General features: G+C 35.8%; 1 protein-coding gene across 1 annotated transcript in view; it reads right to left on the bottom strand.

The window, feature by feature from the left end:
* The window catches only part of LOC306842941 (leucine zipper protein 2-like), a 105478-nt gene that overhangs the window by 23699 nt on the left and 58155 nt on the right, over window positions 1-23624 (bottom strand). Inside the window, exons 2-5 of the mRNA XM_079374158.1 lie at window positions 18079-18190; window positions 14448-14518; window positions 8250-8331; window positions 3140-3202 (exon numbers count right to left, since the gene is read on the bottom strand). Coding sequence (XP_079230284.1) covers window positions 3140-3202; window positions 8250-8331; window positions 14448-14518; window positions 18079-18190 — 328 coding nt within the window. The remainder of the gene's footprint in view (window positions 1-3139; window positions 3203-8249; window positions 8332-14447; window positions 14519-18078; window positions 18191-23624) is intronic.

Here is a 23624-nt window from a genome sequence, read left to right on the forward strand (position 1 = left end):
GATGGCCATATTATATATGGGTCTTCTCCCACGTGAGTTATGGTTTTGAGTCGTTCCCTATCATAGCATGGCGTTATTGTACTGGTTCCCATACAAGCGTCTTACGACGCAGTATGAGTGGAATATCGACAGGGAACGTACTCGGTTACTATCGTAACCTTGGTTCCCTGAGATATGGGAATGAGTACTGCGTTCCTGGCCGTGCTATTAGCTGCACGCCTCAGTCGCTTCATTTGAAGAAATCTGAGATGTGGCGGCGAAGAGCCCACTTATATAGCCAGAGGCCCCGCCCATTTTGGCGGGCTATGGCGGGCTGCATAGCCATAGGCTTGGTCATCGCTGCCGCCGAGCCATTGGTTCGATTTTATAGCACTGCACGAACCAATGGACGTGCAGTTTCACTGCGTGATTGAAAAGGCTTCAGTTGAAGAGGAAAAATAGAGTTTTCCCATACAAGTGTCTTACGACGCAGTACTTGTTCCCATATCTCAGGGAACAGAGGTTACGATAGTAACAGAGTATGATACTGTTTTCAGCATAAATAAAAAACAGTGTCCACAGAGTGATCATGTTAACAAAACCTTTTCAGTCATTAACACAAATGGGCAATTAGGTTCGGAGAGTTCTGGTAATAATTTTCTTGAGAGATTAAATTTACATAAGTAATTTTTTTTTCTATGCATGCCATACATCTTCAAAATCTGCATTAGTTACCGACACCTCTCATTGAATACCATTAAAGAGTTTGGGGTGAGTAAGCTTTTTCATTTTGTAATTGTTTATTATTAATGTATTTAATTCAGCAAAGGACACATAAAATTGATGAAAAGTGAACATTACATTGTTCTAAAATATTTCTATTATAAATAAAGGCTATTACTTTTAACTTTATTTTCCTGAAAGAAAAAAAAAGAATCACAGTTTCCACAACAATCTTAAACAGAGCAACTGTTTTCAACATTGATAATAAGAAGAAATATTTCTGGAGCACCAAATCAGCATATTCAAATGATTGCTGAAATAATGGCTTCTGAATATTTAGCTTTGCCATCATAGGAATAAATCACATTTTCAAATATATTTAAACTGAATGAATAAACTACACAATATTACTGTTTTTTCTCACTTTATTTTTTATATATAAATGCCATGGTCAATATAAGAGACTTCTTTCAAAAACATTAAACATTAATCTTACATAACCCAAACTTTTGAACAGTAATTTACAGACATATACAGACTTACTGACGTTATCGCTACTATCTAATGAAGTCAGTAAATGAGAGTGACTAGACAACTTAGTCTTAGCGTTTCTGTGTGATATTTATGTGAAGATCAAGGGAACATTTTAAATTGCATTTTGAAGGGCACTGCAGGAACGGGACACCTTTTATAGGGTCATTCCAAATGAACATGAGTAACTGGAGAGGACACAAAGAGACAATGTTGGATGCTGAAGTTTTATTTGTCCCAAGTCTTAACCGCTAACATGAATTTTGCCGCTGTGCTATCATTGCTTAAAATTGAAGTGGCAGTGAAGTCTTTGTATAGAGTGCGAGACAGAACACAACTTTCAGAGTGTTGATTAGCTAATATTGCTCTTTTCCCCTTTAAATTCGTATTTTTTGACAGAAAAATTGCAAAAATGGGAGAAAATTACACACTACCACAAGTAAAATGTGGTCTGGCTGAATCAATTCATGTGATCGCAAAATCCCAATAGTTCACTGCATCTGTAAAACCAAGTGCAGTTTTCACTGAATTGCACCAAATTATAGAATTCATTCATGTGGGGAGCAAAAACGCAGTTCATTCACTTCTGCTAAGTGACATTTGATAGAAAATTTCTAAATAACTAAAAATGGCAAAGTCATTATCTTAGCAGAACACTTGCTTTTCATACCATATGTTCATCGCTTCCGTCATTAAATTAACACTGAAAGTTCAACAGGCTCTTTTCTACTTTTATTGTAATTACAACACCTGCTGTGTAACGAGTCAGAGTGGCCCACACCAACAAATTGACTGGGGAATATATAATAGCTGGTGGGCCAGAGAGGTGTTACATTAAAGTGACTGTGTGTGAAAGAGAAAGAATAGGAATGGAGAAAGGAAGGAAGGGACGTTCTGAGAGCAAGTGAAAGAGTGTTTGAGGTAATGAAGCAGAATAGCATTGCAATACGATTCAATGAGGTGGAATTGGCTGAGTATCAAATCCACACACTTGCATTTCTACCCCTCTATGAAGAACAACGAGTGCTCAAGTCTGTAAGAAAAACTGGCAGCTGTCATTAAAAGTGAAATTTGGCTGCCCTGCTGCAGACTGCAATGACACAAGGATCCACCCAAGCAGATAGGGTAAACTTAAACAACAACTATGAAAAAACGTATAGCCTTAAAGAGACGGTTCACCCAAAGATGAGACTTCTGTCATCATTTATTCAGCCTCATATTGTTCCAAACTTGTATGACATATGGAACTTAAAAGGATTTTTTAGTCTATACAATGAAAGACAACGGTGTCCAGTTGTTATCGTATAGGTTTGGATCGACATAAGGGTGAGTAAATGATGACCGAATTTCCATTTTTGGGTGAACCATCACTTTAAATCTTGCACTCCCTTTTCATTCCCTATTTAGTAAAACTATAAAGCTAAATTGAGTGATAAGCTAAATTCACTCTGCCACGGTAAGTGATACAACCAGTACTTTAACAAATTAAATAGTTATTATGCTGTCATCAGCTACGTCTTGACTTCAGTTGGAAACTAGGGGACACAGTTTCCATTTTATGTTCAACTAAAGGCCATTCCACTGTAGACTTTACCTTGAATAACACAGCATATGTTAGAACATAAATCTCTATTGAGATTTTTTTTTTTTTTATTATTATATTTTCTCCATTAATTTACAACCAGCCGTTGGCAAAAAGAAACTGCTGTGGCTGGTGATTGTTCCCTTCTTTGATGAATGAAAGCATTTAACATTGTTTTATTTTATTTCGCATTTAATCTCACATATCCTGTAAATGATACTATTAAAAATTAAGAAAGTATATTTCTTTGATGTTCTGAGGAATTATTGCATGTATCCAGAATTAATACATTAATAATACTTCCTAAAAAAAAGTGTTCAGTACCTCTTGCTGAAGGTCTTTGATGATTTTTGTCTTCTTTTCCATCTCCATCTTTAAGAACTTTATCTGTGTGGTAAAGGGGGAAAATTTTGCATATTAAAGCCCCAGAAGCATTTTGTACATAAAAAAGCATCATAAATTGTGCATGATGATCTAATTTAAGGAAGAATGACGTATGCTGTTAAATATACACCACTGCTCAAAAATTTGGGGTTGGCAAAATTTGATAATGTTTTTGAAGTCTACAAAAACTGTAAAAACAGTAATATGTGTGTAATATTATTACAAATTAAAATAACTGTTTTAAATCTAAATAACCGTTTTTGTTTTAATCTATTCAACAAAGCTCAAAAGAATGAAAGAATCAATTTAATGCATCTTTGATGAATAAAAGTATTAATTGCTTAAAAAAAAACTTTACTGACACCAAAATTTTGCACAGTAATGTACAGAAATATAACTGCACCATTATCTTTGTAATTCAGATTATTAGATTATGAGCTGTATTATATTCATTGTATTTGTTATTTGTTTTACAGGCTTGATTTGGGGGTTTACGGATTAAAATATTACAGAAAGAATGCACTTGAATAGCAAGGGGAGATCAGATCTTACTGTACATTTGCTGTGTATGATTGCAATGTAAATTCATGAAAACCTCAATCATGTGTTACCCCTGGTGAATTGAACTCAAATGAAAAGAGAACTATATAGAAATATTTCAACACGAGCCTATATGGAATACAAATGTGAAAGCGAAGGTTTCCCAAAACAATCCAGAGCGTGGTACAAACAACCAAAATAGTATCAGAAGTGTTTACAGCCCTGAGGGTGAACCGCAGCTCCAATCAAATAGAACGTTCCACTATTGCTCCTTATTCCTTATTCACCCAGCTCAGCCCTGAATGTCAAACTACCTCAACTCTCATTCTCTCTCTCCAGCCTCCAGCCATGGCAGACACTGTGGAAAAATAACAACACATCTAAATACTGAGGTCGAGCAGCTGTGTGCAGTTCCAGACAATACGGCAGCAGTGTACCTGCGGGTGTATTTATTCCGATTAGACCTTTAATTGAATTCAGTCCACAAGCTCACGTATTGATGCACTGCATAGATATTTTTTGCAATCTTGGTTTTTTGGATTACAATAGAATGATGTCTTGTTCCTTATTTCCTAGTTTCACGTGGCTTTGTCTGTGAATCATATGCAATCTGAGTAAATTTATGGAATGTCTTGACTAAGCATGTTTTGATTTGTCAAAGAAGTCAAAGGTTTTATATCAGATTCAGGTTCATGATTAATTTCATTTGAGTTTCTAAATTAATTTGAAATAAGACTTCACCCATAAATTAAAATTCAGTAACACTTTATTATAGGGACCAATTCTCATTATTAGCTAATTGCTTATTAGCATGCCTATTATTAACATATTGGCTGTTTATTAATACTGATAAAGCACATATTCTGCACGAACATATTCTACATCCCAACCCAATATCTAAACCTAACAACTACCTTATTAACTATTCATAAGCATCAAATTAGGAGTTTATTGTGGCAAAGGTCATGGTTTCTTAATGGCGAGAATTGGCCCTTAAAATAAAGTGTGACCATAAATTCTGTTGTAATTTAATCAATCTCATGCCTTTGAAAACCTGTATGAATTTCTTCTGTGGAACACAAAAGTAACCAAACAGTTTCAGTTACCATTATTCGATCTAAGATGGCGCCGCAGATGGCAGCTATTGTGCATTGCTCTTCAGTGTTTGTACTGTTTTTGTTTGTTTTTCCTGTTTTTTGTTACTCAAATACGATCAGTTTTACCAGGAATGACCTGCTGAACATTCGGCAGAACACACCACAAAATATTTTACCGGATTTTGACTATTCTGACCTTTTGCTGGACATTGTATTTGGCGGAGCCGTAGCTCTGGTCAAACGCTTCAGCGCGGATTTCAAATGCCGTTGCCTAGCATCCATCTGGCGAATCTCCGCTCTCTACCCAACAAAACAGACAAACTCCTTCTGCTCTCCCAGACAAACAAGGATTCTTCTAACTCTGCTGCTCTGTGTTTCACGGAAACTGGGCTAAATGGCGACATACCGGACAGCATACTACATCTGCCTAATTTCCAGCTCATCAGAGCAGATCGGGACACGGAATCAACGGGGAAAATCACACGGTGGCGGGACGTGCTTTTACATCAATGAGAGGTGGTGTACAGATGTAACTGTGTTAAAGAAGATGTGCTGTTCAGATCTAGAAACGCTCTTCATTAACTGCAAGCCGTTCTATTCGCCGTGTGAGTTCTGCTCCTTCATTCTCGTGAGTGTCTACATTCCACCGCAAGCACACATGAGCACAACTTTACAGAAACTCGCTGACATGTTGTGGACTTCAGCTTCGCTTTTAACACCATCATCACGAACACCCTTCAGAATAAACTGACACAGCTCTCCGTCCCCACCTCCATCTGTCAATGGATCAACAGCTTCCTGACAGACAGACAGCAGTCAGTAAAGCTTGGTAAATTCACAACCCTCCCCCCACTCACCATCATGAACAGCACTGTAAAAACAGTGGAGTCATTCAGATTCCTGGTCACCACCATCTCTCAGGACCTGAAGTGGGACAACCACATTGACTCTATTGTGAAAAAGGCCCAGCAGAGATTGTACTTCTTTCGCCAGCTGAGGAAGTTCAACCTGCCACAGGAGCTGCTGAAACAGTTCTACTCTGCCATCATTGAATCCATCCTCTGCACTTCAATAACTGTCTGGTTCAGTTCAGCTACCAAATCTGACCTCAGAAGACTACGGAGAGTAGTCCGGCCTGCTGAGCGAATCATTGGTACAACCCTCCCCACTCTTCAAGAACTGTACTCATCCAGAGTCAGCAAAAGGGCTGGTAAAATCACTCTGGACCCCTCACATCCAGCACACTCCCCCTTTGAACAGTTACCGTCTGGTCGACACTACAGAGCTCTGAACACCAGAATGACCAGACACAGAAACAGTTTCTTCCCTCAGGCAATCCATCTCATAAACACTTGACAATAAAATGCAGAACACACAACTCTATTATTTATTCACCACACTTGCTTACTTTTTTATTTATCTAATTTTTTCATTTCAAATTTGCACATATCCGACATGTACATACATAATTGTCTATATTATATATTGTGTTTTTGCTGTTTTGTACATTGCCTATTTGGATATTTATATTATTCTTTATTATCTGTGTCCTGTCCTGTTGCTGTCTCTCTGTTGCACTGTGGAGCTTCTGTCACTAACAAATTCCTCGTATGTGTAAACATACTTGGCCAATAAAGCTCATTCTGATTCTGATTCAGATTTTTACTGTATTGACAAAATATCTCACGTTTCTGATTGTTTTCATTTTTGGGTGATATATTCATTAAAGAAGTTATTTATAAAATCAGTCATTGTATGGACCAAAAAACACTAACAGATTTTTCAAAATATATTTTGAAGCCTCATGTCATTGACTTTCTTCTGCAAAACATGAAAGAATAAATAATGACAGATTTTTAATTTTAAGATGATCTTTTCCTTTAAGCTAAAACTCTCTCTAGTGCATGAGTTCTGAATATGCAATTTTAATAAGCTGATATGGACTTTATTCGTCTTACCAAAACAGTTTGGTCTCAGGATAATGCTAACAGCTCAACATAATAGCTAGATAATGTAAAGGTTGTCGTAAAAAGACACTTACAGGCAAACAAAAGGTCACAGCTCGTTGGGCCATTTCAACAGCAGTGTAAAATGTTAACATTCCCCCGGACTGAACGGCCACATTGTTGCAGCTTGTGAATATATCTGGGGTTGTGAATCGGCTTTGCTATCTGTAATTGGTGTCAATTGGTGGTGAACTGTTCACAGAATGGAAAGAATGGCCAGAGCTGGTGAAATGCTAATTCCTAGTGATTCATTTTCATTCCAAACACGAGCCCCTGTGCCTCTATCCCCCGCAGTACTGCGCACAGCCACACACAGAGATAAAACAAGAAAAGTTGCATGCAGATAATTGTGTATCTCCTCCAGAGTCAGCAAGGTGCTTCCTACAGTTTTCCATAATTACTGTAACATAACTCTTCCAGACCTAAAGGTAAATGCCTAAAATAGAAGAGACTCTCTCTGGCCCCTCCATGTCAATGCAGTGACTTTAATGAAGATCCCTGTGTTTTCCTGGTAATTAGTTTAGACAGGTGTACGTAAAGAGGGTGCAGTGGTGACACAGCAGAATGAATGAAACATTCAAAATGAAGAAGTCATGATATTTAGTCCAATTGTGCTTCAATGCAGCAATAACAAACCCAGATGACCCTCTTTCTGTACTGACCAATAGTTTCAAAGAAAAATATTATTTTTTGTCTAATTTGTCTCATTCTAGTTTTAAAGGGTAAAACGTTTTTGTTACTCTTTAATTTCTTTTCCCTCATTTTAAGGGTGTTGAAATATTAATTTGCCAGTATTTGTCTTGTCAAGAACCTGTACTTTTTAGCTTTCTCTTTAAAATAAATTTATACTTTGAAATTGTTTAAAAGTACATTTTTAAAACTTTCAATCCTATTTTCAATTAACTTTTATGTACAATTTGTGGGTTTTGAAAAAGAGCAGAGAAGCATCCTTTTCTTTGAAGATTTTTAAGCATTCAAAAGTGTCCCTACACTTAAAAAAAAATGCTTCTTTAAAGGCAATGATGGTTCCAAGAAAAAATATTTAACCTTCATGGAACCTTTCCATTCCACAAAGGATTTTTTAATGGTGGAAAAAGATTCTTTAGATTTTTAAAAAGGTCCTTTTAAGTACTATTTGTTGAATGGTTCCTTGGGGAAGCTAAAATGGTTCTTCTACGGCATCACTGTGAAAACCCCTGTTGAACATTTATTTTTAAGAGTGTAACCGAAGAATCACCCATGGACAAATAAAACCAATGATTTTGTGAGTAAACAAATGAGTGGCAAAATGCTATAGGCCATTATCATTAGCATTTTGAGACAGTCCCCAAAGGCCAAGCTTATGTGGTTAGTAGTTTGACTGGACTGTATTTATACAGTTTAACACATCAGTGTAAAGGGTCTCACGGTGGCCTGCTGTTTCTCTGCACGTTCAGCCGCATCATCCAGTTGTTTCTGCAGAGCTGCTTGGAGTGACTTCATCTCATCCCTGTGAATGAGAGAGAGAGAGAGACAGAGAGAGAGAGAGAGAGAGAAAACAAATGGAAAACAGTGAATAAGAGTGCACAGGGGAATAGTGATCACAACGGCCTACTTTTATCTTACATGTCTGCTATTAACATTCTAAAAGACATATAATGCAATTTCTGAAGATGAATACATACAAAAATTCATCAACCAAAACTGATTACAAATCACTGAACAATGTCTATAAATAAAGGCCCATGACAAATATGTAAATTAATACGCCCTATCATATTATGCAGGGTTTGCCCACACACTGTACACTAGCAGTTTTGTTCTTTAGAATGATAAATGATTGAAGACTAAAATCTAATCAGCTGCACTGCATTGTTTAAAACTAAAATGTACTACATTTTCTAATAGACAGTTCACTATAATCTTGGAGTTGTTGCTCACTAAATGCTCAGAAGAAAAAGAAACAAGCAAAAATTGTATTTGGTCATTCAAACATTCTTGAAATAAACAGACTAATTAAATAATTGAAGATAAATAAGCAAGGATGAGGGGGTAAGCTTGTTATAAACAAACTTTTTGTCCCTATGGTGAAAACTCACCAAACTTTGCATGCATGAGGGGTCCTGGCTAATTGCATTCTCTGTAATTTTAGGATGGATGGGATGTATGGTTGCCTAGCAACTAGTGGATAAATTTGCAATATTCATAACATCAGCCCCACTACACCGTTTGCGCTCAAGACTTAATATTTCACATGAGAGTCACTCTCCTTATAGGAAACAAATTTGCCTCAAGGACCACCAAGTTCCACAATTAAGATATTTTTTCAGTATTTGACATTTCAGGCAAAACCAGAGGCTAAATCCTTCTTGAGAACGGCTCATCCAGTTGATCAAATCCAGTTGACAAATCATCCAGTTGATTTCTGACATGCCATCTTTGGAAATTACTTTCATATGTTTACAAAATTTAATAAGATTGGAGTTGATGGATCTAGAAATCAAAATGTAAGCTTGTCACAAAAGGCCACTGCATCTTAGCCACAAGAGGTGTACTCATGAGGACCCTTGTAACCATAAAATGACAAAAAAGGACAGCCTAAACAGATTTAACAGACACAGACATGTGAATGTCACACAACTTCAAGCCCGTATCAAGTGCACCATTTAGGACAAGGCCTTTTCTCTTTCATCTACTTTATGATGTCTTTTTATGCCCACTGGATTTTATTAATTGCTGCTTGCAGCCTCATTTTAAAGTTTATTTTTAGTTTAATGAGACATAAGAGCCATACTTATTCTTGCTTGTCAAATGACTCATTTATATCAGCATGTGAATTATAAAAGAAATATTCTGATATAAAGTGGGATCCAGATGTCTGAGACTACCAGTGCTTTACATGATTATGACAACAATTCTAATGAAAAGCAGAATTTAAATGAACAGAATTCCAAAGTTTTTCTGTGTTTAACCCCTTTTGCTAGAAATAGTGAAGAATCTGAAATCAAAATGTTCAACCCAGGCCCATGGCACAATTTCTGCTAAATTATTATTTTATTTATTTATTTATTTTTATTATGCAAGTAAAGAATGTTTACATGTACAAATACAGAACCAAACATATAACATATAAGAAAAAACAAACAAACAACAAAAACACTAAGTTTAGAAGGTGACAATATTTACATGTGCCAAAATGTAGAAACACTTGGACAAACAAACATATATATACTGATGACCAACATTACAAGTCCGTTCCGATTAACTGTATTTGCATTCATATGTTTGTGAGAATGTGCGTGTGTGTGTGTGTGTGTGTGTGTGCGTGTGTCATAGTGTCTAGGGTTAGGGAAGGAAGCATACAACTGAAATAGTATCATAATAGACTGATAAAAGATATAAGTAGTGTAAAAAAAAGAAAAAAAAAAGACAAATAATAATAATAATAATAATAGAGACAACAAATGTTATTAGCAACAATAATAACCATAATAATATTAATCATAATGATAATAATAATAATAATAATGATTTGTCAAAACTGGGATAGGGTGGAGGACAATGAAGAGGTCAAGTAAAAATAATGATATTAATAATATTAGTAGTGAATTGTAAATTAATAAATGTTTAATAATTGGGGTGCCTCCGATCCCACCGTGGCTAAGACATATCAGAACTTAACTCCCCAGTCCATGTCACACCCTTGTTTTATATTTTTTTATATAAAAAATAAAACAAATAAAAAAATATACTACATACATGTAAGTAGGTTAACCTTTTCTTAAACCCTTTCTCAGCAGTGTTCTCTTATCGATGTTGTCCTCCACCCCTTCCCAAAACTCAAAGATTAATATTCAAATTGAGCTCAAATAGTAGTTTAGGTGGAGATGTGTTGCTGTGATTGGTCTGATTTATGACTGCTGGAGGGTAATTAGAGATGACCAGACGGGATGTAATTCTACTCTATTATGAGATGAACTGGATAGATTTTCCATTGAGATATAATAAATTAGTAGATTTTTCCAGGATGCAATATGTACGGATTTTCTTGATTTCCAGTTCATGAGGATAGTTTTCTTGGTGATAGCTAGCGCTACCAGGAGTAACTGACTGTTTATATTGTCTAAATTGATTATGGATATATCGCCTAGTAAACAAACTGATGGAGAATTTGGCATGTGACATCCCATAGTGAAGGATAGTGATTCAATGACCTTTGATTAAAATGATTATTTTAGTTCTTGCATGTTTCACAGCACACTTAAAAGTGAAATTTCCCATTAGTGGCGCTAAAAATGTGTTTGGCTTTATCCAAAACACACAAATATAAATCTAACGATGTTTATTATGCTGGCTGAAGCAACAATGTCAGTTTTAGCTTCCTTCTACGAGTCTTTGAGCTCTTTCATCAAGTGCCGTGACTTGAGTTTCAAAGGACTCATAAACAAGTTTTCAGCATCGCAAGTGCTGTGCTGTATACCAGGTGAGCTAATGAGCAAGTTTACTACATCCAAAAAGCCATACATATGGAGCTGGTCATATCATGCTAATGTCAAAATATCTTAATTTACAAATGATACATTAAGGTAAAAGTGTTTTATGGTCAGAAGTATGGTGCAAATAACTGCTGGAAAAAAAGGCACAATCCCATTTCTATCCCTTACTCCTATGGTTGTCTCGATTCTCTTTTGGTTGGAGGGGTAGCGGTAAGGGAAGGGCCACGGGCTAAAAACCACGGGCAGCGTTGAACAGTTTCTTTGCTTCTGGATTTGTGAGTTGCGTGATCTCCGATATGTGTGTGTGTCAGTAAGGAAAGGGGAAAGGGAAGTGGTGTGTGACCCATACTCTGAAGTTGTGCTCTGCATTTAACCCATCCAAGTGTACACACAGTAGTGAACATACACCCGGAGCAGTGGGCAGCCATTGCTGCGGCGCCCGGTTCGGTGCCTTGCTCAAGGGTCTCACCTCAGTCGTGGTATTGAGGTTGAGCAGCACATTATTAGAACGATAAGGCTCTAATGCACACAAGCACACCTGTATGTGTGTGTATTGTAGCAGCTAGATGACGTATGATCACGTGTAACGTAATAGTAGTGGTGTCTCATTTCTTAGGGGAATATTTTCACCCCTACCCCTTGACACTCTGTTGTGTGTAGGGGTATAAAATAGAATTGGGCCTAAGTCTTTGTTAATAACCTGCTCTTGTATTTGCCATTTGTGTGAAGAATAAACGTTGTCATTTTACTGTTCATTTCAGCTGGACACTGCAGTTAATTGTATGTATATGCATGTTTTGTTTGTATTATGCTGGAAATATTTATTATTCATTAAAAATCCTAAAACTTTGTTTATTTGCAAGGTTATATTAGATTTTGAATCCCAGATTTTCAGTGTGATCTCAGATTTTTGGACTCACTCTATGCTGTACTAAGTCTGGAGAAAGATCACCGTGTGCCAACTTGCAGGTGAAACACAGCATCCATTGTAATTCTCCTGACTTGTGTAATCACAAATGTCCATGGGATGGTTTGCCCATTTCTTTTTCTACCAGGTGCTTAAATTGTCATTTTAATCAAGAGAGTGAAGGTCAGAAACTTCAGCACATCTGCCCTGAATTTCAATATCTGTCTACTGTTGATTGGGGTTAAAAATAGAAGCCATTACGCACACCTGACACCGGGGGAAATTGAATTCTGTCACTAACTCTCCTCAGCCAACATGGTTGAACCCTGATGGATCCATTCTGTTGCCATGATGCCACCACGATTGTTCTTGACTTGAGAGCCCTGAAGTTTTATATCACTGAAAACCCATGACAATTTAATCTGATTTAAACTGAGACGGCCATAAAAGCTGTGTTAAAGAACCCTGTTGCTCTTGAAACTGGGAAATAGCAGTCGCCGAGAGAGCCTTAGATGTATACGACAAATGGCAGAGCATCTGTCTACAGCCGTACACATGTAAGCAGTTGCTAACAGTCTCTAATTACTGATGTTGGTGTGTGAGAATGAGTAATTCATTAAAGAGTCTCTCAGAGCACTGTTTCCTTCACAGTTCATTTCATCTAAAGTTGACTGAAACACCACATGGGCTGAGATACTTGTTGCCAAACTTTTTAAAAATGAAAATGCACTATATTAGAGGTTTATTTTTCTCTTATTTTCCGGTGCTGCTCATTTGAAAATGATACAAATTAAGTAATACATTTAAATTAAGTCAATAATTAGGGCTCAAGGTTGCACATTTACACTACCATTCAAAAGTTTAGTGTTAATAATTTGTTTTATTATTATTAATATTATAGTTGTTGTTGTTATTTCAGCAAGCATTACATTTATAAAAATTGACAAAATTGAAATTGTCAAATAAATGCTGTTCTTTTTAACTTTCCATTAATCAAAGAATCAATGTATATACAGTATATAAACCAAAAAAAAAAAGTTTTTAAAAGAGTTTTTAACATTCATAATATGAAAAGTTTCTTGAGCACCAAATCAGTGTTTTAGAATGATTTCTGAAGGATCATGCTGGGGCCATGTTCACAAAACATCTTAAGGCTAAACGTAGCACCCTTTAAAAAAAAAAAAAAAAAAATTGAGTTAGTCCCAATTTTAGCACTCACAAAGTATTACACGAAGCATTTTAGCACTAAAACCAGCTCCTAAATCTGTGAAATTAGAAGTATTCAAGAGGACCCCTAAGCCACTAAGACCAAATATAGTCGGCAAACATTTTAGAAGCCTTTAATGATAATGTCTCTTTAACTTTAATGCACAAGTTAGGCAAGAAATAACAGCTGTTCTTGTGTCGAGTTTTGTTTTGTTTTACATTTGCACAACATGATTATTCTAGTCTGTTAATTAAAATATTGTGCACAGTATATACACATCTCATCTGCTAATTGTTTATGAAAGGCAGACATGTAAGAGGCTGGAAATTAGATAAACGTACTTGTTCAGTGACATTTAGCCTACATTTTAAAATCTTGATATGAATGTGGCATCCTTTATCTTAATTTAAGTTTTCTAGTATTAAGTTGGTCTCAGCCAATAGGTTTATAAGAGGAAACTCTTAGGAGAGCTCTTAGTGATAAGATGTAATGTTTTGTGAATACGGCCCCTGAAGACTGAGGCAATGGCTGTAAAAATAGAATAATATTTCACAGTATTACTGTTTTTGGAAGAAAAAATCTTACCAAGCCCAACATGTAGCGTACATGGTAATAAAATGTGATTTGACATGAACTATAAATATTTATATTTGTATTATATTGTGTTTGCCTGCTTGAATTCCTAGTTAGTCTCCTTGGTTACTCAGTTAATTCTGATCAGCTGTTCCTGTTTAGTTCCCTTATTTACTTATTTGCATTTATACTCCCTGTTTAGATTCAGTCCTTTGTCTGAAATATTTTTTTAAATTGTGTCTAAATATGCCTGCTTCAGTTTGCTGGTCATGCTTCTAAATGTCAATCTTTCTTAGAATTGCATCTTCATAAGTAATTAATTTGTACTATGGGTCCGATCAATGGCTGAGAGTTAATGACACGGAGAGTTGCTTCGAGAGGAGCTGTGGAGAGAGTGCAAAAAATTGTCCAGAGGAGAAAAAAACTAACAAAAAAATCTTTACCTTTGCTTGTGACTGAGCTCCAGGATCCTCTGAACATCTTTCTTGGGAACAGCATCGTCATTCTTAAGAGACTGTAGAGAAGAAGAAAAAAGAGTGGTTGTGATTTTTTGCTTTATAATATTGTATATTTGTGTGTGAGTGTGTGAGCTGTTTATTTTTGGATTCAACATGGCAGATGAAGCTGACACTGTCAGATCTGTTCATCTGTAAAGGTATGACCACCTTCTATAATGCTGATTTTTACAGTCTGAAAAGACCAGTAAAGTCTTGAGAATGCTGCTTTGGCGGGGCAGTTCCAAAGCATCTGTTTCCCTCCTTAGAGAAACATCAGCGAGATCAGAGAGAGGAAATCTGACTAATTCTCATTATAGCCTCATTTCCATTTTCTTCAATCAGCATAAACTATGAATAATGGAATGCAAAACCTTGAAAGAAAAATATATTAAACCTTTCTCATTCAGATCATTTCTAGAATTGTACATTGAAGAATTCTGATGTTTATGAGCATTCATTTTTTTCATTAAATATATAAATTTTTTATCAGTCAATGGGAAGTAATGGGCTATGTTGGTTAATAACATATTATACGTATGATGAATTACAGAATCATTTATTAGATACACAAAAATATTACTGGATGTATACGTCACAAGGAAGACAAAATCAACTGTTAGTACTATTTAGCATTTTTTTCAGTCAACTATGAGCAGATTTGTTTTCTTACTGTTAAAAAGCAAGACTGCCAATATAAAAAGAAAGATATTGTTAAATCCTGTAATCAATATTAACATTAACTCTAACAGGCCTAAAAATCAGACAGGGTTAAGACTAAGTCAGGATTCGGCCATTGTTCAAAGGACATTTAAGTCATTTTTATAAACATGCCTTAGAAAAATCATTACTGGTGTGCTTCTAAAGATAGATACATAACAAAGGCACGGATGTGTTTTAAGATAAGTCAGTGCAGGTTTCTTTCAGTTGAAACAGCTCAGACTTGCATTTTAATCAGGGGTCATTTTTAATCAGACTTGCATCATCAGACTTGCTTAAGCCTTCTTTGTGAAACTGAGGGTATATATTATAAAATCATTTCAGCAGAACTCCTATCACACATCTGTAGGTGGGTGCAGGCATCAAATTTGAAATGAGCCTATTTAGTGGATAAAAGTGTAAAATTTATCAGTTTAAACATTTGTTATGTTCTCCATGCTCTAATGTGAATAAAATATTGGCTCATGTGATTTGAAAGTCTTTAGTTTTCATTTTATTCAAATTTAAAAAAACGTCCCAACATTTCCGGAATTCGGGTTGTACGTGAACTTAGTATGTTTCCTAATTGTACTCTCAAGAAATTACATACAGCATCTTTAACCCCAGGTTTAGCAGCTATTATCCCACATAATTACATTACAGAATTTCAGATATGTAGCAGCACTTAAAACAACAGCACATCACTTGACTTCAGGACACTTTCAGATGTGACACGTATTGGCCATTACTGTTGCTTTGTCGCTTTCCCGCTCAGACTCTTCTGTGTTTCCAGTGAATAACAGCAGCAAAGCTTAGTCAGGGGAAGACCATCTGTGCAGCTGTTGAGTTGTATTGAGATTGGCATTGCAGTGTCTATTCAGGCCAAGCTGGCAGGAATGTGCCGGCACAAACCCACAAACCCCTGCCAAGACTACAGGCTCCATCAGGCAAAGTTTAATGATGATGAGCAGTACTCTGGGGAGATCTTATTATAAAAATAAACAGTATGGACAGTAAATCTGCTCTACAAAAAGGTTAATCGGTCACATATACATAATTGATCATGCTAAAAAGGTCATAGTTGATCATTTTTTTACAACAAAATCCACTGGAGATTTCAGACTTGAACTCAAGGGATCTAGAAGCTCGGCGTAGGGCCAGGGTGTCTCCGGCTGCAGTCCAGCAGTCGGGCCCCTGAGGTTCTGCTACTCTTGCATATCCAACTACAGCCGGCACATAACGTCCTAACAGAACCATTAAACTTATTTGGCCATTACTATGCATTCTCATGGAGGAATTGTAGGAGAGAATTCACAGAGTGACCAATTGAATTTCAATGGACAGATCATCCAGAAACACAACTGCATTAAAATCGTGATGACCCATTTCATTGATAGATGTATTTTTGAGAAAAAAAAGCTCTTTTAAACTATTTCTGTCAGTTTTATTTACGCCATTATTGACCATATCCATTAACGCTCCAAGCACTCCAGCAGAACAATAAATCGCTCTATGAATTAGATTGAATGCATTTGGAGTGTATGGTTATTCTCAGACACCAGTGCTTGGTTGACTGCCATTGGAAAAGGCAATCAAGTATTTGAGTGACTGGCTCAGATGCCTGGAATAATGCATTCTCTTTGTGGCTAATCTGTTTCCATATGTGCCAGCCTCACTTAGCAGGTCCACTTGCCAGGTTTACTAATGTACTTTTGTTTTTTATAGTTGCTTGGCTAATTATTGGTTGTATTCTACTGTACTGTAAATACCACTATGTGTTTTGTGTATTGGTTTAGTGGTTTCTTACATTCACAGTACAAAATCCAACAGATTATTGTACTCATAAGGATTTTGGAGTTCACTCACGAAAATCGCATGTAATAGGGTGCTTTTATTTGCAACGGTTAGTTCAGCCAGCGAGTTTATCCATCTACTTGAGTAACAAACATTGCAAAGTACATGAAACAGGCCTTATTTGTAGGATGTGAATATTTCAGAGCAACTGATTACAGTATGCATGCTCAGTGAGGTTCATGCTTAAAGGGATAATTCACCTAAAAATTAAAACTCTGTTATAATTTACCAATTACAGGTGACTTTCTTTCTTCTGTGGAACACAAAAGGATAGGATATTTTGAAGAATGTTGATAACCAAACAGTCACCAATCTTCCATTGTATGAATAAAAATATTGAGCCACAAGAAATATCTTCTTTTATGTTCCACAGAAGAAAGTAAGTCATATATGTTTGGAATTACATGAGGGTGATTAAATGACAGACAGACTTTTCATTTTTAGGTGAACTATCTCTTCAAAATTCAGGCTGAGATCAATTCTTTCAGACCGAAAAACTACAAATCATACAAAGTCAAACAAACACATTAGACCAACCTTTTTTTTCCACAAATATAGAAAAAAAATAAAATAAAAAAAATGTTGTTCACTTGTAAATGTAAAAAAAATATATCTTATTGTAAGGTGTTACATTTTACTTACTAGAAACAAGATACTGTAGTTGTATTTATTGAATTTATATATTAATTTAAAATTTGCAAAAGAAATTCGAAAAACTAAAAATAAAATAACTTCTGCCCTAAATAATTAAATTTTATTTGAAGTATACTTCTGAAAATGCCATAAAGTAAAAATGTCAACAAAACATAAGAGCAAAGCAGAATCTGTTAAGAGCAGACTAAGATCTGAGTGACAGAAATACCATAAATAATATTCCAGCTAGTGCAAAACCTTGGAGTAAGGTGCAAGCATTAAATTATATAACAAATATGCACTATGGATTATTTAAACATTCAAAAGAACATAAATCACTTTAACTTTCCCACCATCACATGGCCAGCCCAATGGAGGAAGGGAAGGGTCTTACCTGCAGGTTCCCCTTTATGCTGTCCAGCTCCTTTGATGTTTTGGAGAGTTGTCGTAAAATTCCTGTCCTCTCTGTGAAAACCTCCTTCAGCTTCTTTTCCAGCCCCTCATAGCTACAGGAAGAGAAAAGAAATGGGAAGATGACTTCTTTAAATCATTGGCATGCCTGGCAAATTCATTGTGCACGGCAGGTTACAGCAGCCTGAAGGATCTGAAGCTATTGTGAGTGGATGATGAACTCAAGGAAAGCATCCAATAGTTCATCATCAAAATCCAGAAAGAAGAAAAAAAAAAAAAAAAACTTGTGACCTGGACTCAAAGTCACATCAGGCTCTATTTCAGGACTTCATGAAGTTAGAGGCAGCAGACAGAGAAAAATATAAACATATTTCACCTTTTAAAAGCTCTCCAATATATAACTATATAAGTTTAAAAGTGAAGCGTTTTTTAATGATCTTGAAAAAGATCTCTTATGTGTACCAAGGCTTGTTTTTTTTTTTTTTTAATACAGTAAAGGCGTAATATTGTAAAATATTATTGCAATTTCAAATAATGGTTTTCTATTTGAACATATTTCAAAATGTTGTTTTTTAAGGATTATTTGATGACTAGAAAGTTCAAAATTAGAGAATTTATATGGAATAGCAATCTTTTGTAGAATATAAATGTAAATGTATCTACTATTTGAGCTTTCCTGTAGCTCAAATAGTAGAGCATGGCGCTAGCAACGCCAAGGTCATGGGTTTGATTCCCAGGGAAAGCAAGAGCTGATAAAATGTAAAAACTGTAACTTGAATGCAATGTAAGTCGCTTTGGATAAAAGTGTCTGCTAAATGCATAAATGTAAATGTATCCTTGCAATTTCCAAATTACAAAATAAATATTGAATAAATTAAATTAAATTAAATTAAATTAAATATGATACAGTATTTATCAACAGGGTCTGTCGGGGTCATGCTAACCAGTCAAACCTGTAATCCAAACTATTATTCCATTGTAAATATTCTGTGAAAATATCAGCTAAACTACAAAACATCCAACCTCACCTCCATAAATACACACATATACATATTTATACTTCGCTGTCAGAATATTGACACTTTGCTAAGCCAAAAAGACAGACATAGCTGTGCATAGACAAAAAAGATAAACAAATAAATATAATGTGGCGTGATTTTCTTTTGTCATCGTCCCAAATACAAAACATAAATAAGTTATGTAGAGTACAGTCAAATGCTTTCAACAAAGGGCTCTTTGCCAATGCATCCTGTGCTGCTCACAGCTGAACCTTTAAGCTTTATGTCAGGGAAACTAAAGCACAGTCATACGAATCTCTATGATGAGAAAGCAACACCTGCAAAATAAATAAATCATGCTGGAGAGCATCATGCCTATAAAACTCCCACAGTGTGATGTCTGTGAAACTGATCAAGGGTGTGGGCTGGAAAAGACAGATAGAGATAGAAAAAAAATCATGCTCTCGCTACTAGACTTGATTATTATTCAGTGCAGTTGGGCTCATCTAGGGCAGACCTATAAAAGGTCAATAATAGAGTCTGGATTAAACAAGGGGTCAGGGTACGGCTGGTTAATGTGACCCAGTTAGCCCCTGCTGGTAAATGCTGTACAATATCTGTACTACAATATCTGGTAGTAAGAAGCATATTTCTCCTCAATGACGACCATTCAACTACAGCTGTATGTTCTGATAAAACATTTTGTTACAAGCAACATATATTTTGCTAATAGGGATGCACATATCAGTACATACATATACTGTATATATATATACACACACATACATATATATACACACATATATATTTTATTTTTATTTTATTTTTTTAATTAATTGGTATTAGTTAATATGCTTATTTTACCCCATTTGTACATCTAACACTTATTTAATCTTTTGCAAAATAATTTTGAATAACACTGTTGGATGTAATCTTTAGAAAATCACTTTTTATACTTTTCGTAATGTTGTGATTCTAACATTTGTTAAAAGAAGTAGACTTTACGTACTTTTAAAAAGAGTTCTTGTTACAGAAACTGATTGTGATGTTTTCAGACACATTATAACTGCAAATAAATAAACAATTTTATAGTTTAAATTTATATTAAAATGCAATTAGCTGAACTACAGAGTGCTTTCTTTGCCTCAGTAAAGCAGGACTTCAGTATATCTTTATACGTAAACTAAAATATACTTTAATGCCATTTATTTTGAAACTTGTATGTCATTTATTTAAATATATTATAATTAACAAATTGTAAAGATGGAGTTGCAATTTAGTACATTTAAAATGTATAAACTTTAAATATGATATAAAATTACATATTACAGTTAAAAATACTATAAGTTAAAATTTATTAGTGTTAGCCACCACATGAAAAGCATGACAAAAGATTATTAAAACAATAATTTAAAGTTTATTTTAAATTAAAACTTTTAATTTGATATTATTACAAAGTGCACTTTTAAAAACTGTAGTTCAGTTTGTTAAAAATGTTCATAAAAGCCTTTTATTTTATTTAATAAATATTATATTGTTTACTTTAAAATATATTTTTATGATTTGAAGTACACTACAAGTGCACATTCAGTACAATTAATTGCAATTCTTTTTCACAAAGGTAAATTGACTTTCAGCATTACAAACTGGTTTGAGTTTTGTAGTGTTTTGATTTTCATCTATTCAGACAAAATAGTATAGAATTCCAGCATTGTTCATTTATTAGTTTTCAGCCACAACATGAAAATAGTTATCTGCTTATCAGTCAGAAGTTTTAAATCAGTACAGTCGATTCACTTTAGCATAGTCTACAACATTTAGAGTTCAGATGATTCTATAAAGAAAGAGGACAGTTTTTAAAATCACATGCTTCCTGCATCAGCTGCCATCAAATGACCGGGAATGCTACCAGATGACTTTCTCCAGATATTATCAATCTCCTTTGGCTGAAAATACAAACAGCTTCATCGCCACAACGGTACAGATAACCAGAGTCTGTTCTCCACATATGAGGAATAAATTGGTCATTACTGTCATGGGTTGATAATTATGCTGTGACCTCTTTTGACACAGCTGTTTTGGCAGACTCTCATACGAGAGAGACCACAGAAAGTGTTCTAATGAGAATCAGCCTGTCAGACAAACCGGCTTATAAATCGCATGCTGCACTCTATGGCTCCTCGATGCCAGCGATCGCATAACTCTGATTAGAGCCACACCATGTGAAGGCTGACGATAAACCACAATCCTTCTTGAAGAAAAGGTGGTTAGCTGTAAGGATCTGCCAGAAACAATCTGCACACATGAATGGTGATGCTGTCTGAAAAACTGATTGTTCGGGATGAAGGGAGCTTTGAATAACAGCACACGACAGGCAGGGAAACAACCACACGCGCAAGCAGCCTCATTAGACAGAACCTCCCTACCCACCCAGTACGTCTCTGTGTTTGACTTTGAATTATATGAAACTGATCTTCCTCTGTAATGAAGAAGTGCTGAGACCTGCTTATTAAAGTGGAAAGTGCTGAGTTTCACAAGTCCAGCGCACGAGCCGCTGCTACAGCTCAGTATGGATGTATAGGCCTTCGCCGCCAAGGTAAAGATCAGATGGAGTGTGACTGGGCTATAGCCAACAAGGCAGGACCCATCGCTCCTCATCTTCCATTAGCCACTGTCGGACTGAATGTTTCCTGTAAAGCTAATGGCTTTACAGTGCAATTTTATGGGCTTTCAGAATTACATAATCCAATAAAGAAATTGTAGAACCCTGAATATTAGAGGAACTGTATGGACATTATTTACAGACACACAAGATAGACAGATAGATGGGTAGACAGGTAGATGGACGGACGGACGGACAGACAGACAGATAGATAGACAGACAGATCTCTATTATATTTATAACTTCTGGACTGCATATTTAAATACTTTAGTTGAATGGTTGCGCTCAAACAGAGACAAATACATCCTGCAGCTGCTGAGCATTATGACCAAACATCTGCCACTAAACAGCCTGTTAGGCTGTGTGGGATTTAATGTCCTCTATATAGTTTCTGCTTGCTTTGAGATTTTTGGTTGTGTCAATTTTGCGTTAAAAATTAATGAGAACAAAAAGGAGGAGGAAAGAGAGATAAAAAGGAAAGCCCCAAAAGAAAAATAGTTGGGGAAAGCAATTTTACTTCTTTAAATGAGCTGCAGTGCTGTGTGCAGGGATATCACTGTCTTCTGTATGCATACTATTTTGTTTTATATCAAGTCCTCATACGCTGTCATTCCTTGAGACAGAGAAATGTGACAGCAAGGAATTGACAGCTGAATAATGTGGAGCCTCACCAATGACACAGTCACTGTGACCACAGACTAAAACTGTAAAGGTACTGTACAACAATGATGCAAATAAAAATTGCAGTGCAACTGACCATCTAAATTACACACTTTTTAGCCTATTCGTCTGCATAAAACCTTCCCATGGTAGCAGAATGCAAATCAATATGCAACAGCTCGTGCAAATGCATGCACAATGAATGCAACTGTGAGGAAATAAACAAACAGGGCTGAAGTGCCTTTTTCCATGCTTTGCACAAACACAATACAGTTTATTGATCAGGATAATGTTGTGCAATGCCCAACCCAACAAAAAGCAATTCACGTGTAAAGCACAAGAACTACAGTATATTTGAAATGAGTTTGATGCGTAGGCTTAGACATTCCAGAAAACTTTGAAATGCAAGGATGCTTGAAATCTTTTATGTGGGTAAAGCTAAAATTAGGGCACTTTTTTCTCGCTTTTTTTTTTTACTGCACACATTGATATTTTTCTATGAAACAGAGTTTAAAGGGGGCATGACATTTTTGATTCATATTTTCATGTTGTTTGTCATTCCGTGTGTAGTTGCAATGAAATGCTCATCTATAATTCTATTGCATAATGTGCCTGCTAACATCTGGAAACAACCTGCGGCCAGTGCACTTTTTTTGCCAGTACCTTTTTGTTCCTGCTTCTGTATTCAGATCACCTTCGTTCTGCTTTGCTTCGCTGAAATTGGCTTGAGTTTGAGCTTCAGAGTTGACTCATAATTGCCTGATATCTCATTAATAATTTGTCCCAGGCGTAATCTTGAAATTGAAATATAATCCATAATGCATTATTGAGCATTTCATTCAGGCACGCAGACGTGACTAGATTGGTACCAGCCATAGCTTGCTTGTCCTATTAAATCCAGTTTAAAATAAATGAAATTGAGGTATTTCTGGAAGGTACAGGGGTTGTTTGCCATAGATATGTTTTGACTCCGTTTCCAACTCTAGACATGTGATATGATTCTTTCCAGCTGCTCTCTTGTCTGGTGGGATGTTAAGCTATTTAATAATGCCCAGCTGGAGGTGTCTAGAGCCCCCAGTATTACAGCCAGACTGGTAGAGTTGTCACAGGATTTTTTTTATGGCCATTTTAATACCTGGAATACAGTTTGTACCTCTCTGCACACTGCTAAATATTAATCAGAATGTTTAGCCGCTAAGCTAGTGTGTC

The sequence above is a fragment of the Barbus barbus genome, assembly GCF_936440315.1.
Source record: "Barbus barbus genome assembly, chromosome: 23".
Taxonomy (NCBI): domain Eukaryota; kingdom Metazoa; phylum Chordata; class Actinopteri; order Cypriniformes; family Cyprinidae; genus Barbus; species Barbus barbus.